Here is a 24559-nt window from a genome sequence, read left to right as displayed (position 1 = left end):
GCGGTAAAAATGTGATTAAATTGGAGTCTAAATTATTAGCACAGAGTGAAGTCAATTCCGTTGGATGTAGCTTTTATATCTTAAATTTTTATATCTCAAAACAAATCGATATTTCGTCTCTCGTGTGATTTTCAAAGATCAATAATGTGTGTAATAAATATTTTTAATTGTTTTCATTCTTGAATACATAAAAGAAACTTTTATTTCTAAATTTTTTATATTTCTATTGTATTAATATTATTCATTTTAAATACTTCTTGCATCTCATCATCATAAGTACTAGTTTTAAATGCACTTTATTAATATCTGTTCTCAATTTTGACAATTTTTCGTTTTAATATCAAAACAATATTGAATTTTAATAAAATCATTTTTATCTGCTTTAAAAAGATGAACGATAAACTTATTATTAAACAAATTTATGCTTTAATTTTCTTCAGATTAGAAATTTGCACATGCAATATTCCATTTTACATTATAAGAAAAACATACTAAATAATAGAATTATTTCACTCTGTACACACAATAATCAAAATTGCAAATGAATATAATAGTATTTACAATAAATTACTTTCCTCATTCATTTACTAAGTGTAATGATCCTCATTCTCTCTCTCTCTCTCTCTCTCTCTCTCTCTCTCTCTCTCTCTCTCATTAACTAAATATAATGACAGTATAGAACAAAACGTTTTCGTTTTCCGAAATAAACGTTTTACAGTGTAAAATTTACACGAATTAATTACTTATGTACAAACATTAACTAATTTCTCAAGAGATAAAAAAATGCTTGATATATAATAAGATTTTTTTCCCCACATTTACCGCACCTTGGCGATAAATTATAATAATTATTCAGCAATTAATTATCGTAGACAGTTTGTGTGTAAAGTCGTCGGATTAAACGACTTCGACACTTCTTTCGTTACAACTCGCTCGGTCCGAAAACTTCGTCAATGTAACTTCAATACACGACACTCGTGCTAACATCACAGTTTAATATTATATTATATTATAATATTCGATCACTCACTCTCTCTCTTTTTTACACACTTAAATATATACGCTACTTACGCGACTTTTAAATGACCGCGCAATTAAGCTCGTGCGTGTCCTCGCAAAATGTCGAGTCGCACGCAATTTGACGGTTTAATTTTTTTTTCATAATTTTATATTTTATATTTAATTTTATATTTTTAAATTCGAAAACTTGGGATAATTTTCTCGTTCGCGCGTACATGTTTACGATACACAATCATCCCAAAACTTAAATTCGAATATGTAAAACGAAAAAAAAACTATGATTTTTCAGATACTAACGACGAAGACAGACGTCTATACTTTATATTTTGTTTATTTGGTCTATTATATTTTGTCTATCCTGACGTGCTTTTTCAACGCTGCCTGTTTCTTCCGAATGAACGGCACCATGATCCAAAGAGATGAGCCGAACACCAGAATGATACCTAATATACTGAAGATTGGTCCGTAGCTGCCGATCTGCTCGAACACTATACCGCAAATTGGCGGTCCCACCAATTGAATGACACCGTTGACGAACAACGAGATGCCATAGGACGAGGTGAGTTTCTCCGTGCCCAGCATATCAGCCATAATTACGGCGGTAATACCGACGTAGATGCCGGACGCGAGACCAAAGAAGGCGCAATAAACAGATAGCATGGTATACGTATTGGAAGTGGGCATGATGGCCAAAGAGACGCCAGAGGCGAGCAGACCACCGACGAAGTACCAATGCTTGGGCATGATCTTAATGTCAGAGAGAGCGGAGCCGCCGATACGACCTACCAAGTCGAGCATGGAGACGATCGACAGTAACAACGATCCGTCCCAATTGTCGAAACCTAGAGAAATGGCATAGGCTGGCAACAAAATGACGAAATTAGTATAGCTGATGGCGTTGGTGGAGTTGGAGACGAGGATGACGAGATAGATGGGATCTTTGAGCAAGCTGAAATCGAAGAATTTGTTCTGTTGATCCTTCTCGTCGTGCTCGTGTCGCTTCAGCTCTCTCATCGTCGACTTCCTGGTGAACGTGCTGGAGATGGCGTTCAATGTCAACGTGGACGCACGTTCTGCGTGCAGAACCGACAGCGTGCTACCGTGATACGGTGTACTGACGTAATTGAAAGACGACGTGCTGGGCGAGTGCAGAGGTGACCTCGTTGTTCTGACATATTTGGCGGATTCGACCATGGCACCACCGCGTTCTGGCACGGCGTGCAATGTCGGCGTGCTGTGCATCTGTCCACTGATCTCGCGTCCGGTGGGCATACTGATCTTTCGCGTGCGACCTTGCACTGGTGTGTTCTTGTAATATTCCAAGGCGACGCTCGATGCGCTCTTCGGCACGATCGGCGCGGCCTTTTCGTTCGTCGAGTTGCTCAATGATGCCAGCTGGCTGTTGCCCTTCTCTGTCGCTTGCTCAGGGCTGCTAGTGACAGTCACCGACATAGTCTCTCCATTATCATGCGCCTCGCTATCGTCTGGAGGCCGAGCTGGCACTAAGTGCCATTCTACCGGGTGGTACAGGAGCGCGCTCGCCCAAACATTTAGCGTGACAGCACCCATTATTAACACTGCACCTCTGTAAATAGACACACACACACAGACCTTGATCAACTTTACTAGATTATTATTATCGCTGAAAAGAGATTGACAGTAGAACCAAGTAGAACGACTGCAATTACTATAATGTAAGTATATATTAGGGAGTTGCATTAAAAGTCGCTATTTTTTGTTTTTTAGCATTTATTTTAATAACAAAATGTGTGAATACTTCAATCAAAATATTTGCCCTTGCAAACTATGATTTTTTCCCACTGTTTTGGCAAAAGTTGAATTCCGCGACGAAAGAATGGTTTGTCTTTTGAGCCATTCGCCGTAATTAATTACGGAAGTGTGTATCTTCTAGATCGTGTTACATCGATCGGAACAGATGGTAATCGCTTGGTGCCAAGCAACCCCCTAATACGTGTATAGTAACCGATCGAAAAATTATAAATAAAGATTGTTCTCACAGTAATTTTATTTGTTACATAGCGTTTATCAGTTTTCGATAAATGTGAGATTAACTTATATTTATCCTGTATATTTATCCTCTTCTCTCTCCTGTTATTCTTCATTATTACACATAAGAAGCCATTGTTACAATTTAACATCTGATGAGCGTTTAGATAAAACAAATCAAATTTTAAACTATATAATTAATAATTTAATTATAACGTTTCAATATGTTTGAGAACCGCTGTCTTTTAAATTCGTATCTTTTTTTTAATTTTGATGTGATATTTTCAATTTTGAATGACAGTTTATTAAAAACGAAAATATTATTATAATTTCATTCAACATATCAATTTCATAAAAAACGTTTTAATTATTTGTCAAACAGGTGCATAGACTTACCTGTAACCATATTCTCGTAAAAGAAAACCCAGAACGGGCGGAAGAAATATTGAACCTAACGCACTGCCAGATATGCAGAGTCCGTTAGCGAGTCCCCGAAACCGTACAAAATAAGATGTCACAATATATACAGTCGGAGGAAATGCTAATCCAGCACCCGTACCTACGAATACACCATAACTGGAAATAGAGGAAATTGCATAAGAAATATTTCTGCGTATTATAACATTGATAATATATAATATGCAACGAATATTTTGAAGCTGTGTGCTCGAAAAAGCACTATAAAGCCAATACATTGAATTTTGCACTTTGTATTCTCTTCAGACATTTGAATATTTGACTTTTTTTTATGTTGTCGCTCATCTTTATTAATGCCGAATAGATTCATCTGAATATTTGCAATTTGCCTTTGTAATTTTTTAATTTTTCTTTTTGTAATTTCATTGGAAAAATTTTTACAGTAATTTTACCTTATTAGGGTAAAACTAAATACAACGAGAAAATCATTTTAATAAATCTTGTTTTTATTGAAATCTAGAATTTCTAGTTTTTAAACAAAGGTATGTGCCCGTGTTTGTGTGATACGGGTTACTCTTTTATGAAGATATCCGTTGCACAAGATAATGACCAGCTAATTTATCTCTATTTTATATGAAAAATAAAAATATATTACCTAACGCATAGAAAGGCCACAGAGTTCGCAAAATAACTCAGCATCATCCCCGCCGCGGCGAACGTCCCCCCTATTAAAGTTACCGTACGATAGGAATACTTGACCGAAAGTATACTAGAGAGTGGGCCTGGAACAATAAAATGTCATTGAAAATATAATAAGTACAAGTAACAACAGCGATGTTTACTTAGAAACTGTTTATACAGATGTATTTATTTTGAATTCTGATAGAATTTTATCGCGATTATCGCGGTTTCGTTCTTGTGAAAAAGCATTGTGCGGTCGGTGTGATCCAGATTCTCGTCAAACACATAATACACGTGAAGATAAAACATAATTCCTAACTATATTTGCTCGAGACTTCATCAACGTGATTCATAATCTACCCGAGGAAAAATGCGTAAACATCACGCAGACAATACGCAACTAAGTACGCAAATATTTCCCGGAATTTACTATTTAGCATGGATTACCTTTTTCCTTCGCAAGAATGTAATGTACATAGCTTGCAGCGTGCATCATGACGTAATGTGAAAGTTAATATAATGGTTGCCAATAACTCTAGAGTTCTCTCTCCTTTCATTATAAAAGTATCATGAAACTGTAATCAAACAACGTAAACAGGGCTTTGATGTTTTGACGTGTCGATAAGGCATGATAAGCAGAGATAAGACACGCCTAAATATTTAATCGTAAATTACGTAAATGCGAAACTGGGACAAGTTACGGAAAAACGGAACCCTCGACCTGAGAGAGATGTCTAAAAAAAACGTGGACCCGCGACCTCGAAATACTCGATGGCGCGCAGCGTTTCTTACCCAGCGAACTGTATAGGAAGTAACAAAGTGACGGTATCCAAGCAGCTGCCGCTGGTGACGCATCAAATATGTCAAGGAATTCGACGAACAATACCCCGAAAGACTTGATGGTACCGGGGATGAGAAGGTTGACCATGACGGCAGCTAGGAGTACCAGCCATCCCCAACCTCCATCCGGTGGGACTAACTCCTCCTCTTTCTTCTCATTTATCTCTGTAATAAAAATAGAGATCTTTCAGAACCTCATTATTAATTCCTTTAAAAATCTTTGCATCGCTTAATTATAATAATACAAATCATCGTTATCTTCCGCGATCATTTTTCCGCCAATGTAATTTTAAATATTAATTTGATATTTCCTCTTTTTTCGTCAAGAAGTTGAGAGTCAAGAAGTCAAGAATTTTTTTGTTAAAAAGATCGATATTTCAAAGTTCATTCGATTGCCAATAGTTTATAATTTCTGATTTCTGGACTTTATACTTTTTCAACATTATATCGAATTAAATAATACAAAAAGTAAAATAGAGAATGCTTTAAAAGAAATAAGTAAAAAAAAGGGTCGATGCGGTCGAGACTAGATTCGCCTAATAATAGGGAGTTTTTGCAATACCGTTTATCCAGATACAGTGATATATGGTCACGTTATCTTCTTCTTAACAACTAATTAAGAAAAAGATAACGTGACTTTAACGTTCACGTTATTGCAAAAACTCCCTATTAATTATATGTAAATTCCAGGGCTGGGTATTTTTGCATTTAAAATACCATTTAAAATGTAATTCTATTTAAAATGCTAAATGTAAAATATTTTAAAAAATGTATATTAAAATGTGTATGTAAGGAAAACCATTCTGTATTTGAAAACTATTTAAAATATATATTTACCCATTTTACATATAAAGTGGATTCGAAAAACATTTTACATTTTAAATACATTTTTTTAAGTATTTTATATTTGGCATTTTAAATGATTACCCAGCCCTGGTAAATTCTAAATACATCTTACAGTTATACATATAAACTGCGTGCTGCTTATTGTCAAATTTGAAAAGTAATCACAAATTGAAGCTAGAATAATATCACAAATTAAATTGATCGTCGATTTTGTGATAATGAATTATTCTTTTTTAGAAAGATTTCGCAATTGCTTCACGAAATATATTTATAAAATATCATTTTATTTGAGAAGTAATATGAAGTAAAATCATTATTTCTGTGATTTTTTAAAGCCTTACATCACTTTGAAATCATGAAAAATTCGAAAATTTTTTTTGCTTAAATGATAGTTTATATATATGAAAATATCACCCACTAGATGAAATGAAAAATTCAAAGTTTACAATTTAATTACAAATTAATTCTTTGAAGTTCGTCCCTACATAAAAAAACGAATTTTTCTCAAAAGGATATTTTTCAATCAAATCGGTACATCATAACTTCTACAATTTTTCTTCGATTCACTTGAAATTTGCAGAGAAATTTATTAATTAATTATCTCTGTTAATTATCTAAAAAAGTACGTAGCAATTTTTCGATTAGTTAAAAACTGTATTGTTATATTAACATTTTATGTATAATTTTTTGGTCAAAAATAATACTTTTTTCCAAATGTTCATAAAAAAGCATATTTATGAAAACCTCTATATACTTCTTTAGTAAATCATCTTTAGTATATCATGTAGAAAATAAAAATTCTTGGCCAAACCGTTTCGTGGTAATCTTGTACACTGATTAGGCGCTCGCTAAAAACCAGTCTGTTTGAATCGAAGGCAATGCCACCAAAAAAAAAATTTTTATATACTTCAACACATGTATAATGAATGTCTCTTTATAGATTTTTAATTTACTTTAGCCTCTTTGTAGAAAAAAATTCCCCCCCAAAAAATAGCCTTTTTTTAAAGGGTACACTATTAAAGCTATAGCGTTAAATTTAACCTAATGTGAGTCGCCATTGCTCCTACTAAATATATCGTTATTTTATACTAAAACGATAATTAAATTTGCCACTACATAGATTTAACAGTGTACAAAGTGTAAGATTTTAAAAAGAAATCGATGAAAAAGAACAGCGGGAATTTCTTTTCCGACAGTCCATCTATCACGTGAATAATCGCTCTCAATGCTCAGTAAACAAAATATAGAATTAGCGTAGTTTGTACATTAATCTTGTATAATCGGTTTGCAAGAAGACTGAGTAAACGGCAGCAATTAGGCCATCGAACAACAAGTAGATAATAACAGATGTTCTCCCGGCGTGTATTCTGCGACAAGAACGCGTCCCAGCGATAACGAGATGAAAATTGGTATGCTAATGAACGCTAACTTCCTCATATTTTAATTTTGCGAGCGAAGCCGGTTAAACTCATCTGACATACAATGCTGATATAAAAGAGATAGACATTTGCACGAGCGTCAACATCGTAAACACGGTATATCGCACTGACAAGAGTACGACATGAAAAGTCGCGCGATTCATTCCAGAAGAAAGGAAAGACAAAGTAGGCAATCTCTCCACATATGTATTGTACGTATTGTACGACGTACGTCTAGACAAAGGCAAGTTGTAATTTCTCCTGTCGCCGACAAAGAGCAACATTCATCGGTATGCAACATTGTAATACCAGCCATCTCACACGCGGAAGTCATTTCCGTTGCGAAGTGCAATCTCATTTGATTTTTATGCACGGACAATAGATGAATTAAAAAGGGTCGCACGACGACAGGATTTCAATTTGCGTAAAGTGCGAGTTTCTTTTAATTTAAAATCTATTTATTTTTTACATGATTTCCTTGTCTCTCTTCACAACAAAAATTCCTCTTAATTTTTTTAAAACAAATCAAATATAAATTATTCGATTCGTTTAACATTAATATATACAATAATGAAATATAATTCTCAAAAAATAATTTTTTTCATCTATCAGATATTTAAAATGTCGGTACATTAAAAAAATAGAACGAAACAGAAAGAAATTTTAAATTTTTTAAATTAATTTAATATTGTAACGAATTGCGCTCTTGTGCAAAAGAATTTCTCTTAATTTTTTTTATTAAAAGTTTTATTACCAGAGGAAAACGTTCGAAATAAATTATTTGCTTATTTAAAATTACATGTTTTAGTACACAAAAATAAAATATGAATTCTTTAAAAAATAATTCTTTTATTATTAAATCATGTATTTGAAATGTCGATATAAATCGAAAAAATAGAAGAAACGAAAAAAATTTCCAATGTTTAGAATTAATTTACTATCTATAGCAAATTTGGTCTTGCACAAATTTTCTCTAAGTAAACTTATTTACATGTTTTAACACCCGAAAGAAATGATATATTACGGAAGAAATTATAATGCTTTCAAACGTATAAATCATGATGTTATATATTCATATCACAGATAAATGAACGTTATCGTTATATTAACAAACTATAAAAGATTTTACAACATCAATGCTGGTAAGTATATAACACGACGTTGTGATTACATCCGTTTTGCTGACTCTCATTTTATCTCTTGGCTCTTAAGCCAATTTTTTATCCAATCTTTCTATTTATAAAAGATCTATCTATAACAGTCGATCCCAAATGTTATATGATCTCAAAGATACAGTAGCATAGAAATGGGAAAAGAGAATACGAGCGAGTAAAACTAGTCTTATTAGTGTAGAAAGTTATAAGTGTAGATAAAAAGTCAAAAAGTAATGATAATATAACATAATTTGGTGATACGTCATATCGTGGTAAGAGGAAATAAAAATACGAACCGTGTCAAGCACTATGAATTGTGTTACTTGATGCGTAAGCATTTTAGATTCAACAATTATTTTGACCTACAATTTTATTTATATATATATATTATATACATGTATGTCTGTGTGTATGTGTACAATATACTATATGTATATAATATTATATATATATATATATATATATAATAATCTCAATTCAATTAAAATTTTAAAAATAAAATAATGATACATATTAATATAAAATGTTGCATCAGATATGTATAATACTTCATAAAATAAAACGCAATACCTAAAAAATGGAAAAGATATCATATAATACCTAATCGAATATATAAACTTTACTTGTTAGAAGAATTATAAAAAACGCGCAATGTCCAAGCGGAACAACACAATATGCCTCTGAACTGTGCTGAGGTTATCAGTGACACCAGTTGGCGTTAGCAAAAATCATTATACGTATCCAAAAGATAAAAGAGGGATAGGAATTGTTCAAACAACTGTCCCCGAGGCTTCCTCGTGATTGTATCCATAATTCATCATGTAATTGTGACGTCATTTGCAAACATCAACGACACGGCAAATTTTTTCCTTCTGCGAGTTTCAATACATATTTAAATACGTTAGAAATACCAACAGACTTTTCATATAAATTTTGAATAACGCTTCGCTATTTCTCGCGTTTCAGACGGAAAACTCTCCAACAAAGATGGTTCGCGTAAAAATATCGACGATGTTGTTTGCGGATTGACAAAACGCTTGGAATACGTTCCTCATATTTTCTGATTTTCTAGATTTTCCAGAAAATATCGATTTGGACAAAACGGGCAAAACGAAATGAGACGCTTACTTCCAGGCGCGTTAAATCATCGGCAACGCTCGCTCACCTGATTTATTGGTCCCATTGCGGCGATCTTTATTGTTGGAGCTCTGCGACACCAGCCTGTAATCGTTCTTCCGGGGTTTGCCCGGGCCGAACTTGATGTTGATTCCATTGTCCTGATCTTGAACCCGTTGCATCGTCATCGACCTTTAATCGCGGCTTTCGCGCGCGCGCGTATCATGCAAAATATGTAAGCACACTAAAATGACACACGCGGCTGCCGTATTGTACACGCACGTACGGGGTACGGGAGATATAAAACGCTGGGGGTCGATCGCCGACTACGGGGAATAAATATATACCTATTTACGTGCGTACGTGCGTGTGTATGCGAGAGACTAAACACAGTGGCGCGAAACGGCAACAGATAAATTGTAAAACGACGAGAGTGGACGAGAGAGACAGTGGAGAGAAAAAATTAGAAATGACGAAACAAAGAGGGGCGAAGGGAGGGAGGGAGGGAGAGAGAAAAAGAGAGAGAGAGAAGATAAGGGCAATAGCCGCTTTCCTCTTTTCTTCCTTCCTGCTTCTCTCCTTCGGATATCTATCTGCCCCTTCTTCGGGACGCGCTTGTTATCACGCGCGCGCGCGCGCGCGCGCTGTTAACGATGTTCACAGCGGTGTAGGTAGATGGATAGGTAGATGCCGCGACGATGACATCGGAGAGGCGCGCGTCAATGCTCCGCGCGGAAACGGCACTGCGCGTCGCTCTGCGAGTCTTCCTCGCGGGGCCGTGTCATGAACCCGTGCGTGCCAACGGCGTCGTCGTCCGTCCTCGTGCGCCTCCACCGCCTAACGTCTTCACGATCATCCGCCTCCGCCGTTCCAGTCATAGACCTCGTCGATCGACCCAATCGCGCCGTTCTTCCTTCGCCCTCGCCGGACAATCTCGCCGCCTCCGTTGATGCCTCCACCCGTCTTCGCCGATTACCTCCTCGTCCTCGTCGTCCTCCTCGTCCTCGTTGTCGTCGTCGTCGTCGTTGTCGTTGTCTAGGCGCATAGAGAACGCGGAGCGACACCAGTGTACGCACATAAACCTCGCCTGCTAGCCCTCAGACTGTCGCAGTCATCCTATGCTCCGCGCGTGTCTTACGCGCGGCTTCGACCACGCACTCGTGACACGCGTACCGATACGTACGTCACTGTGCGTCACGAGCCGACTGATCAGCTGTGTGTCACGACGCAGGGGCGTCGAGTATCCCCTCTGCCCCCCGCACCCCTACCCTTCTCGTCAATCCCCGCTTCGCGCTCGCCGTTCTCTCTCTCTCTCTCTCTCTCTCTCTCTCTCTCTCTCTCTCTCGCTCTCTCGCTTGCTCGATCGCTCCAGCGACAACCTTATCTTTTGTGCACACATGCGCCGCAAGGGAATTGCAGCTTCTCCTTCTCTTATTGATGGAGCTGTTCATCCCTACTCCGTCCCTCCAGTAGACTGCCGCGGATCCAAGTCAGTTTTTCTCTTTTTCTTTCTCTTTCTTTCTTTGTCATGGATATAGTTATCTTTTTCTTATTTCCGTAATACCTGCAATAAGGGTGCAATTTAAATTCCCTCAATGCGGTAACGTTGACGTAGTCGAGGCTGTAGAGATCTTTTTGTTCAAGAATCAAGAAAGATCGACGTAGATCGTAAAATCAATCATCGTAACTTCGCAGCGAATTCAGTGAATATCGATATTGTGAAATTATTTGATATTACTTTACTCTATCTTATCACATAGGTAAACATTCTTCGGTAATTACAGTTGCTGATAAATGTTACCGGATATAGCGGAGGATAATATATGTAGAAAATATTTTGAAATATAAGGAAATTAAAAGAAAGAGGTAAAAAGGAAACAAGCTATCCTTATAGCTGATGATGGAAAGCAAGCGTCATTAATGTTCGGAGTCTCGTATGAGATTCATGAAATGTAAATATTTAAACACTGAGATTGTATACACAGGTCCAGGGTGGGAAGTAACGCCATTATTGTTTTCGTTATTTTTTTCGATAACAATCATTACTTTTTCTTTCTGTAACATCGTGTTACATTTTTATAGCAAGGATAACAAATTCAACCTTACTTTTATCGTTACTTTAATATTCCTTATTATCCTCATTCAATAGATCACATTATATATATATATATATATATAACTGATTGGGATTATTTTATAATAGAAATTTAAATATCAAAAAATGTTTTGTACTTCATACCTTAAGCCCGCTTTAGATGTTGTATAATTCGCGATAGAATTCGAGATAGAATTCTATTTATAATTTTACATATCGTATAATAAAGAAATATGTAAATAATCAGAATTATAAATTTATAATTACAATGTTCTTTTTTTATAAATATGGAAGACGCATCAAATATGCGCATTATTATAAATACTCATGGTTGGTCAATTATATCTGGTATAATGAAAATTTATTAACACTATGAATAGAATCGTGTCCGATCGGATAGACAAACAAACCTTATAAATGTCATCATTATATATAAATATACATGTATTTATAATTTGATACACACAATTATAAATATAATTCTATTTCGAATTCTATCATGAATTATAAATCGTATAAAATGGACTTAAGTTGTATTCCGATAATCACTGTCAATACTGTAAATCTGTAGTATTATATATATGTACTTAAACACACACACACACACACAATGTGAACTATAAATTCTCAGTATTGGCAGTGAAATTGGAATTTACTCTTAATAACGATTTTAATGTTTAAAAACAAGTAACGATAGAGTAACAGTAATGAGTTACTATATATATATTTACAAAAAGTAACGATAACACGTTACTTTTATGACGTAACGTTTTCAACCCTGCATAGATCTGCCACTTCAATATAAATCGGTGTTTGGATTTAAAGCTCCATACTTACACTTTAAAATGCGTGGTCGAAAACCTTTGTAAGATTTATTTTCGCCGAGATATATAATTTTTCGTAAAATGCGAGAAAATTGTAAGTGCCTTATACTTTTGTCAATCCAAATAAAAGCAGAGTTAGTTATGACTGATGATTGATTAAAAATTGTTTCTTATATTCATAATTTTTTTCGGAAAAGATTATATTATGTAAAAATCTTATAATATCCTAAGATAAGGAAGTCATTTCAACTTTAAAAAAATTAACATTTTTGAGATTACTTATTCAAAATAATGTGTTTTCTTATACATAATAATATGTTTTCGTAACAATAATTCTTAAAATTGAACAATAGTTATTGGCTTTAAAGAATTATTATGTTTAAAAAAATACATTGTTATAGACGCTTGAATAAGTAATCTTAAAAATGTCAATTTTTAAAAAGCATTTTCAAACTTTTAGCTTGAACTGTATATTATATGTACGGACTATATGGCTTTCAAGAATCTATTTTACTAAGAAACCACATATGGAATACAAAGAAACGAGCTGTGGTAAATTTCCATGGAGAATAGTTTTGTTTTACAAACCTTTCAAGTAGGTATTAGCTAACGTTAAGTGCAATTAAGTCAATCTTTATTGCGTCCCAAACACAAGAGAGAAATGAAGGATTGATAAGGATTTATCTTTAATTGAGCTTTTTAAGACAGCTTTATGAAAAATAAGTGAAAGAACAGACAGCTGTGCACATGTCTCTTCTGCGTGTTTTGTGTGATCAGATGAACCCCTGTGAGTCGGATGCCAAAAACTATTTCTCGTAATCTTCGCTTTCGGGTCACACCACGTGCGCTTGACTTGATTTCGTCTCTGTCCACGTCGCCACTCGACCTTGTGTGTTATAAGCGCGAAGAGGAGAGCGATAGGAGAGAGCGAACGGATTGGATACCGGGGAATGGAAAATTTGTCGTGGAAGCGCAAGGCGAGAGGCGTAGGATTTCGCGTGCCATAGCGTTAGTCATAGTTACCACTCGTGAATTTAGTATTTATCATTCGAATCGTGCGCATGCCGCCGACTGTCCCACTTCACGAATAGTTAGTAAATGGTATAATAGTAGAGTTAAAAAAAAGTTTACATTCTTAAAATTATATACAATTTATTTTCGAACAAGAAATATTATTTTATTGTTTTTATTTAAAATAATAGAAATGTGTATGATAAGCATAAGATATTTCATACTTCAATAGATGATATTCTTGAATATTTTTGGAGATATTGAATTATTAAACGAAATGAAATATAAAACCAACAATTAGAGCCAACGCCATCGATGTGTAAAAATTTAAATATTTATTAGCAAAATATTATATAAATAATGTTTTTTTTTCAATCACAGTTTGGATCCCTTTCATTGTAAATTCCCAGGAAAAAATATAATTATATAAAAAATTGACATATTTTATATATCTACAATTATAATATAATAATTACATATAAAATGTATTCATTTATATAACATTTTTTCCCGGGTTGGTACAAATAAAAAATTGTCCTCTTATGTTTTTTGAAATACCTGTGATCGTTGTCTTCTTTTATTTTTTTTAATATACATTTACAATAGACCTTAGTAATAACGATTCATGATTTACGTTTTTTATCTTTATTTTATTTTTTTTTATTTGTATCATTTGCACCGAGGAAGATCTATACAAATTACGGTCGAAGTGTTTTCGTTATTTATGTAATATTCTATTGAAATATTTAAACTTTACCGTTGGCTCCATTTTTATAACATAAAAAGTTTATATCCCGAATTTATTTTTAAAGTTACATGTTATAAAACATCCTATACTATATTTTATTTATATTTTCTTATATTACAATTAAACTTTCATAAAACTGCAAAACACTTGAAAATTCATGATAAATCAATTGATTATAAGATTATATGAAGCAATCATATCTTAAGTTCTTCGCATCGCGATATAAAGATGCTCTGTTACCATAACGTATAACGTCTAATCTGTCAATATGTTATAATGTATGTAATATGTATGTGTAAAAAATCAGTAGATACATATGTAATCATTATACGATTAGATAAAATGTATAAGCTATTAACATTTCTTACACATCTTTATAAAAGGAAATAGATAATAAGTAATCACCTCTATGATATAAATGTGAATAACCGCCGAATTCTTATCTGTATTATTCCAAAATGCTGTATTATTCCATAACTGGAATGCTTTCCGTTGTTTGCAGAAATCTCTGGTTTACCAAATTGCATCTATAATACAATGATTGCGATATATGTACATATATATATATGTACAAAAAACATACACTACCACATTTAAAAGCCGGTTTAAGTCATTTGATTTGCATCAAATCAAACATGTATTAAAGAAAATCGAAACTTTAATTTAAGAATCGTTCACTAGCGACCCCTGAATCTTAATATTTTTTGGTAAAATTTTATGCCTGGTTTATGCTTCGGTCTTAACTCTAAAATCCTAAAATTCAGCCAATAGGGCTGCCAGTTTTAACTGGTTCTAACTGAAATCTGTATTCCATTGGCTAAATTTTAGGATTTTAGGATTAAGACCGAAGCATAAACCAGGCATTAAGGATGTTCTTTTGGCATGAAATGGAAGCTTTTGAGCTGAGAGGCCGATTAAAAAAAAATATTTTCTTTTTTCCTTGTTAGTCTAATATACATATAGTATATTACATGAATTAGTAAGATTCAATGGCGTGTTAATAAATCAATAATTGTAAATTGTAATAAAGTCATTTCAAAGATAAAGATATCTCTGCCTAAGCCCTAAATGATTTTAGAATAAATTAATTGAATGTTGTAAAGAAATATGTTTGTTCGACGATTTTTTCAGTTTCTAGTTGTTGATAAACGAAATATCTCATTTTTAAATTAAATTTAGATAAACGTGTTAATATATTTCTATCTCAAGATTTAAAAAAAAAATTTTAATTATAAGAAAGAACTTCGAGGATATCAAACTTATATTGTGTTATCGATTATTTACATAAATATGTGAAGTGCCAAAATAATCCATTACATCATATTATTCACACTAGATCTACGTAGCTGTGATAAAATCATCTGAAAGATAACCCATGATCGAATAAATTCACATATTGTATAATAATATTATATAATTATATGAGACTTAGCGTACATAGAAGGTGATACATGAAATATCATATTATCTCATTAAAATTATATTTCTGGAATATCGATTTTTTTTAACTTTGTAAGTAAATTTTGCATTTTATTAGAAAATTCTGTTAGGTGTGATATACCTATAATATCACATTCGGCGAAACGTCGTATACTATTTGCTTTACATATAATACATTTATTTTTAACACAATTACAAAACTAATGTAGAATTAATTATCAAAGCTTGGAAAATTGTCTCTAATGGATAACATTCAATATGACTGCTCACAATCTCTTGAAGATGCGATCTTATGTTATGTTACGTTTTTAATCACTTTTCGATACAAATTTTCAGATAATGCATGGCATAATAACACGATATGGTCGCAATGTTTTTGAGCCTTTGCCATATTTCTTTGTTTCCGTAAGAACGGTACAACTTTCACTTTATATTCACTTTATATTCAATCTATACCTAAGACTCGGTTCCATAAATATAAGATTAACTTTAATCTCGATTCAACTTACTATTCATTTTTTTCAATTTCAAATTAGTGAAGAGTAAATTGAACTGAAATAATCTTACATTTTTTTTTGTGGAACCGGACCTAACAGAATTTTCACGAAGAATTTTCACGATACTATACGAGGTGTGGCTATTAAATAATGAGATTGACGCTGCTACAGAAGAAGTACGCATGCGCCAAACGCCAGCGATCGACAGCTGTTTAGCGTGAAGCCTTCTCTTTCGAATGCAGTACCTCTCGCTTCTGTAAACAAATCCGTATAGCCATAGCCTTCGTTCCGAGGGGGTAACCACTTAATGTAATCGTGGGACAGAGTCCTCGAAATCATTATAAAATTCATATGAAATCTCTATTATGATCCGATAATTACATATGCAACCACGAGAAATCATTGTATAATATTAAATAACATCGTATATTTTTTACCAAATTATTTCATATGTAGTAAAAAAGTTATTTGTAATCACACAGATGAAATCATATGAAATCATGTAATCTGTGGGACTATATTTCAGCTAGTTACCCCCTCGCTTCGTTCGCATTAGAGTTATTTTTTTGTTTCGCCGGAAAAATGGTAAGTGTAACAATAGAGCAACGAATTGTTGTGAAATTTCACGTGAAACTTGGAAAAACCGCTACTGAAACTTATAATTTATTGAAAGAAGTGTATGGCCATGAATGTTGAGTGGTTTAATGCGGGGTCTACAATAGAAGTCGTAGCAGTCGCAGGGTCTTAAGTCGTAGAAAATTGACCAATCACAGTCGAATATGAGAAGAATAATCAACTGTTGGTCAATTTTCTACGACTTAAGACCCTACGACTGCTACGACTTCTATTATAGACCCCGCATAAGCGTTTTCAAGATGGCCGAGAAGACGTTGAAGATGATTCACGCCTTTCCACGTCAAAAACGGATGACAATATCGTATAGTATTTGATTACAGTTAAAATACCGATATTCCACATATAGTTTTAATGAGATAATTAAGTGGTGGACATTTTGTGCGCCATCCTGTATAATCGATAAATAAAAAAAATTAAGATATCAGTATAAGAGAAAAATTAATTAAAATAATTTGAGGTTCACTTTGTTTTACATGTCACACGCGCAATTCTTTTATTTTTAACAAATAATGAGCGCGATAATATAAATACAGCGTATCATGCATGACGTAAATATTCGTACACGTAGAAATGTCTCGTGTTTACCCCCGTAATACGTGGACTTCTCGTATAAATTTTTATGGAAAATTCCGTCATTTTCCATAAAGTTTTTCGAAGGTCCGACAATACTACCATAAAGCCGAGGTCATATTGTGCGGAGTAAAATAATCTCATGACGCTATCACTTAGCTCTTAGTTAATTAGCCATAAACCAAGTGGAAACGTACAAACAACAGACACGCGCATGCAGTTACAATATAAATTCGTTCTTATTAAGCATCAATTGGTGTTGTGATGACAATTACAAGATGAAGAATGCAGAGTCAGTGATCATCGTGCGCCCTTGCGCCCATGATGTGCTTTCGACGATGCGTATTGTTTTCCTAATTGGAAATGTACACTGAGAAAATAACAAAGAATACTATATATTAGTTTTAACATAGTAAATTTAATAGCAAAGAGCAAGCAAATTTAATTTTACAGTTCAAGAGAAAATAACATAAGGTATACTATAATTAATTTCATTTTTTATTTCTCCTTTTAAAAAAGTCCAATTTGTGACATTAAATAACTCATCAGTAATAATAAATGAAAGCAAAAAAAGTGTGGTTAAATAAATTTTACTCTAAATTGATGGAAGAGAGTAAAAAATAACATTATATTATAATTATTTACAAAAAATTGAATCGTATATTTTATATATATTATATACACCGAAAAAAATACATGTAATTTTACATGGAAATTACATGTTTACTGAAAAATTGCCTAAATATGATTGGAAATTTACATGCATTTTTTTCAGTGTAAATATGCTTTATATACGATTATACAATTAAGATCTCTTTTAAATTAATAATTTTTTCTAAAAACATTGTAGTACTTTTTTTACAAAAAATAAAAAACTGAGTCGAACAATATTTTAAGAAAATTCTGTTCAAGAGAAAGATGTAATTACATTTTACACGCGTAATATGTAATAGTGACACACAAAGTTAAAGCTGTTAAAATCATCCAATTTTGTCTTTTATTTTTTTTCTATATTTCGAATCATTTTGATAATTCGTTCCATCAGATTAGATTGTCATATTATACACTGTATATGTATGTAAAGCTCATCCATATAGGTATATGTAATATATGTATAATTCTTTTTAATTTTTCAGTTTTTAAAGGAAAAAATAAATTAAGTTAATACTTCTGGAAAATTATTATTTAATAATAAGTTAGACTCGATCGATATGTGAATAACACAAATAAACGAAAAAAGCTAAATTTAGTCGAAACGGTTTATAGTGTATTATATACTTAAAATAAAGTAAAAATTATTATTATTATTCCTTTCATTAAAATATGTAGTTTTGTCGCAATCCAGAAAAAATATACAATTGTTTCTTGCAACACTCCATTTATTGTAACTAGTTATATACAGGAAGGGATGAAGAATTGCGAATCAGAATTAATTAATCAAGATTGTCTATGAAATTCCTCGCAAATGTTCTTCTGCAAACGTTTTTGCAATGTTTGCTTTAATTGCGTTGTTCTTAGAAATAATTTGTAATAAATGCATGTTTTTCTGCATCCGGAGAAGACCGTTATTGAAACAGATTATCTGTTGCGAAATCAACGTCTCGTTATATCACCTTAAGGAATTATTAAGTACATATTTATGATTAGATTAACGGCGATGATTCGTCGTGCTGATTCGAATCTGCAATACTTTTGGTTATCAGTATAATTTGTCGAACAAATGACTTCGATTTAATTCACGTATAAAAAAATTGCTGATTCGAAAAAAATACGAGCATATTTTCTGCATAAATGTATAAATCTGATGCAAATATAACATTATGCGAAAAAAGGAATAACTGAATTTTATCTTTAATTATTAATTTTTTTAGCTATTATACATATATTAAAAGTACTGAGTAATTTTTTTAGAAATTGTAGAATCTTTTTTGAATGAACAGTATTAAAGTATTGTTTTAGATTTATTAAATTTCTCTCTCTCTCTCTCTCTTTCGATTAAAATATTCCTCAATTGATTTTTAATTGACATTTTAAATTTAAAAATATATGATTTGATTAAAAAAATATATTGAAAATTGAAAAAATACACAAAAGCAACCATTTATATTTCTACATGAAGGAGCGTTAGTAAATTTTAAGGAAACAAACAGAAGAAAAATAAAATAAGACGAGAAATGACGGATTTGAAACGAAAAAACTCGAAATCAACAAAATGAGACAAAAGAAAGAATCGATATTCTGGGATATATGCGACGAAAAGGTAAAGCTGTTGAGGCACTTGGGTATTTTATTTATATATACAAATTGAATATAGAAAAAAATTAGCCCTGTCATTAACCCTGTTAGAAAGCTGATCCAGTCTTCAAAGGATTAACCGATCGACCCCCCTCTAATTAAAAATAATTTTATTAATTCAACGACAGTATTAATGAAACGAATACGCTATATGCTCCTGTTTTAATAAAATGTTATTTGTTTCATTAATATTGTTATTGAATTAACAAGATTATTTTCAAGTAGATCGCTGTTGACTAATGCTATATATTTATCACAATATTATATAAAAAAATAAGGTTCTTTCCTTATACGATATATGTATTATATATAGAGTCTCGTTTTCAGAAAACATCGAGGTCTTGTAGATATTTACAAAAATATTTTATTAAAGATATTTCCAAAACATTTGTAGAAAATATCTTTGTGGAATTTCTAAAAGATTATACGTATACCTCCATTAGACATCCCTGGCGGAAAAGTTTTACGAAAAACTAAGAATCTCTAAGACAAACAAACCTCACTCTACGTCCCACTACAAATATCTACGAAAAATTAGAAATTGCTAAGATTTGGTCTCAATCTATGTAGATTTTCTGTACTTTTTGTAAAATTTTTTTCTGCCAGGGATGTTAAAAAGACATCTCAAAATCTTTTTAAAGCATCTCTAATAAAATGTATATTCATGCAAAAAGTATATTCGAGTAAACACAGCTAGAATATATTATATTACTCAGTAATATGATAAAAAATATGCAAATATATAAATTAAAAAAATTTTAATTTAAATTTCAAGTACATCCTTCATTAAAAGCGAATTCTTCAAAAATACTAAACCAATACGAAGATATATTGTATACATTTTAACAGAATCTTTTTAAATTATAATGTTGCCACAACCAACAATCATTATACTTATTATTAATTGTCGATTAATAATAAGAACAAAATCGATCCGTTATATAAAATGTTATGTCAACAAATTAGCAATTAATAATAAGTAAAGATAATTAGTTGCGAAAACATTATTATAATAATATACGAAAGATTCTGTTGCAACGTGCGTAGTTATGGTATATGGTGTCCTCATATTAGTCTAGTCTTTATAAGACAAAATATTCTTATAGAATGTTATATAAATATTGAAAAGAGTAAATATAATATTCATATAACATTCTAGGAATATTGTGTATGACTTGACTAAAATCGTTTTAAAAACATTTTTTAATCAAGTTTTATAGACGTGTTCTATTATGTTCTAAAGAATATTTTAAAAGAGACATTCTTTAAAACGTTTGTTGCGTTCTCTTGGCACGTGTAAAGCCATGTAATATCTGATTCACAAATACAAGAACATTTCATCATCAATTGAATACACAGTATCTTGCAGTAAACATTATAGATATAATGACGAATTATGTGTACGGTACAAATGATTTAAGTAAAATACTTGGAACGAGAATACACGGAATTTCCACATATAATTTTAACTTCAAATACACACACACGCATCAGAGCCAAGTTTAATGGAAAGAAGATTAGAGGCACCTTATCAATTACTACCCGATAATTCTAAAAATAAAGCATAGAAGAAACCACTTCTCTTAGAAAATCATGTCGAACCAAAAAGAATTAATCTAGTGCATGAATATTAATTATGTTTGATAGAATGTTATTTTCTGATGAAATTTTTTTTTTAGTATAAAATACTATCAATTCGTGAAATACTATCAATCTGATAAAAGTGCATGTTTGGGATTGCTTTTCAAATTAAGGGTTTTAAAATTTATTTCTACATACAGAGAATTTGGATGCTAAAAAGGTAGTTAAAATTTATCAAAGAGCATTAATATCATTTGCTGAAAAGTGGTTTTGAAACAAGTCACTGGATTCTTCAAGATAACAATGACTCGAAGCATCGGAGTTGTCTTTACTCCAAATAGAAAGAAAATGACTGATAGTGAATCGACTGATATCGAAACTGATATTGAACTTGCTCTCACAGTCACTAGACGCAAATCCAATTGAAAATGTTTTGAGAATTAATGCTACATGAAAAAAAAAGTACACGGTGAAGCAATTATTTCGACAAATTCGTTCGATATGGCAATATTTACTAAATATAAGAGTAAAATTGGTAAAAAATGTCGCCTCGATATCAAACAATAATTGGACGATTTATTACTACATAAACGTTGTAATATGTAAGATTTAGTTAAATAAATTTATTTCATTGAATATAGGGAGTACAGATACAATTTATCACCCCACATTAGTAAATATTTTAAGAGAAAATATACGTATATATAGCTTAAGGAATGTACAATTCCCATTAACTCAATCTAATAATAAGTAATTATGATTAACATAATTCCCTTACAATAATATCTGTAAGCTAAATCTAATTTTTGCTGCTATCACATTGCGTAATTAAAGTACTTCCATTAATGAATGGAAGCACTTCAATTTAGTTGGTTACTTTCGTTTCTTTAGCCTTTGACTGTTGTTTGATGCGGTAATCTGACAGAGCAGCCTTAATTGCATCCTCGGCAAGCACTGCAATTTACGAAAAAATTGTAACTGATAAAACTGATTACTAATTGTAGATATTACTAATTAATATTTATAAGATCACAAAATCCTGATACTTAATTATATTTGATTTTTACATTTTTTACATTTGGAATACATATTTGTCTTATCTCAGAAAATATTACTGACATTCTAATTTTAAATTAATAAAACAAAATTTTTAGTAGGTATGTGTACTTACTCGAACAGTGTAGCTTGACAGGCGGAAGGCAAAGCTCTTTTGCAATGTCAGTATTTTTCAATGCCAATGCTTCGTCCACCTGAAAAATTTAATAGCAAATTGAAATTCCTATATTTAAATTACATTTTACAGTATATAGTTACAACTTGAACATGAAGTAAATACTCGGACAAAATTGGAGGAAGCTTGTAAAAGATGCATTATTCATCATAAATATTTATTGATCATATTACATATATCATAGATTTTCAGTACTTGCAGTGAATAACAATGCAACCAGTGAGGACACCATGATTTGCATGTTTAAAGTTATAGTCATATAAAATGTGCTAATATATTACAAATTCAAAGAATAAATTTACTTTAGCATAATTAAGAATTAATCATAGTAAATTATAAATTAAAAAATCTCACCGTTTTTCCTTTAACCCATTCCGTTGCTAAAGAACTCGAAGCAATAGCAGAACCACAACCAAAAGTCTTGAATTTTGCATCAATTATCTTCCCCTCTTCATCGACTTTGATCTGAAGTTTCATCACATCGCCACAAGCTGGTGCTCCTACAAGACCTGTTCCAACTTGCTCATCATTCTTATCCAAGGAACCAACATTTCTAGGATTTTCATAGTGATCTATTACCTGTTTAATTGTAAAATCTCAGAACATTTTCATTTAAGACTTTCAGTTCAGAAATATTATATTATAATACACATGAACAATATGTATATGCAACAATTAATGATTTGTTAATAACACCATTAGCATATTATACAAATATTGTATAAATTGATAAATAAAATTTGAATATTTTATATGAATGTTCGTATAATAAAATAATATATGAAATTTTAGATAAAACAAATTGATTACTGTAAATAAAAGTCATTATATGCTATTGACTTTGGAAATGTAACTGATTGTGACATATATAATTTGTAAATATTATAATGGAATAAAAATAAAACGACGAATAAAGAGACGAAAATGCAATCTATGATCATATTTTGATGTATGCTGCCAATATACTAAAAATCTATAGTTTATGTTACATATACTATAGATCTTCAGCACTGTATATATTGGAACATGAGACACGATATGTTTATACATATAGTAAAAAAGTTACGCCATATTACATCACACAAATAACCAGGTTTATGTTATGCAATTATGAAATATTTTAATAGAAAATAATTTTTTATAAAATTATTATGCACACAGTCGCTTTCTGTATAAATAAGATTCTCTAAATTTTTTATCATGTTTACGCCGAGTACTCGATGCCAAATGAATCAGGCTCGAAACGTGACTACGTAAAAACGTGATATCAAACATTAAAAATTATACTCTATTCATATATATATATATATATATATATATAAACACATTCTGGTCGCTTATTTAACATAATAAATAAGATATAGATTATTAGATAATACTCGAACGTTAATAATAATAAAAGAACATGTAAATGTGAGACAGATTAAAGGTTAGAATTGGAATGATGACAAGGATAGAAAAATACGGTAATTACATTAGCGTGATAAAACACGGCTGGGACGCTCCGTGAAATAATCTTGGACGTCGCGCCGATTCCGGCGGGCAATGCCCGGAATAATGCCATCTCCTTTTATGCGCACTTTATCATGAATTCGATATATCTCTCCGATTGTCCGATTATTCCAAAGGACTCTGCCGCCTGCGTTCCGCTTCCGAGTTATGGCGCGATCCCATGGTGCGGAACGTATACGCAACGCGGAATTGGCGGAACGATGTCCGTCCAATCGCAAGCGTTCCGTCAATTGCGCTCCGCCGATATGTCTTTTCTAAACCAATCACGAGCGTTCCGCCAATTCCTCATTCCACCAATTCCGCATCATGGAACGCACTTAAGGTGAAATCACACGGTGTGGAAAAAGACTGCGGAATAGAGATTGGCTGCGTTCAGCAGAACGTTTGTTTTGCAACTGTTGTAAGTTTCCTTCGCGCTAATTGGATCATACTTTTAGATCTAGAAGAATGGTCCTATCTCAGCAGACTATGGCTGCATTCAGCGGACTCAACAGTTGAGTGAGCGTTCGCTGCTATTGACGTATTCTTCTAGATATAAAATTATGATTGGATGATCTAAAAGAATACACCAATAACAGCGAGCGCTCACTCAACTGTTGAGTCCGCTGAATGCACCCATT

At 32.2% G+C, this 24559-nt stretch overlaps 2 protein-coding genes across 2 annotated transcripts; both read right to left on the bottom strand.

The window, feature by feature from the left end:
• Positions 1 to 463: 463 nt before the first annotated feature.
• On the bottom strand, positions 464 to 9997 carry hrm (solute carrier family 16 member hermes). Its single transcript, XM_018461304.1, has 5 exons — positions 9549 to 9997; positions 4918 to 5130; positions 4100 to 4226; positions 3424 to 3603; positions 464 to 2605 (listed from the first exon to the last, which is right to left on the bottom strand). The coding sequence occupies exons 1-5, from the start codon at positions 9685 to 9687 to the stop codon at positions 1363 to 1365; spliced, it is 1902 nt and encodes a 633-aa protein (XP_018316806.1). The 5' UTR covers positions 9688 to 9997; the 3' UTR covers positions 464 to 1362.
• An 11978-nt stretch (positions 9998 to 21975) lies between these two features.
• IscU (Iron-sulfur cluster assembly enzyme) lies at positions 21976 to 24079 on the bottom strand. Its single transcript, XM_018461298.1, has 4 exons — positions 23902 to 24079; positions 22782 to 23006; positions 22368 to 22446; positions 21976 to 22150 (listed from the first exon to the last, which is right to left on the bottom strand). Exons 1-4 carry the CDS (start codon positions 23989 to 23991, stop codon positions 22062 to 22064), a joined length of 483 nt encoding a protein of 160 aa, XP_018316800.1. The 5' UTR covers positions 23992 to 24079; the 3' UTR covers positions 21976 to 22061.
• Positions 24080 to 24559: the final 480 nt, after the last annotated feature.

The sequence above is a fragment of the Mycetomoellerius zeteki genome, unplaced genomic scaffold, assembly GCF_001594055.1.
Source record: "Mycetomoellerius zeteki isolate Tzet28-1 unplaced genomic scaffold, Tzet1.0 scaffold120, whole genome shotgun sequence".
In the NCBI taxonomy this organism is placed as follows: Eukaryota; Metazoa; Arthropoda; class Insecta; order Hymenoptera; family Formicidae; genus Mycetomoellerius; species Mycetomoellerius zeteki.
This window is presented reverse-complemented; position numbering and strand designations above follow the sequence as displayed.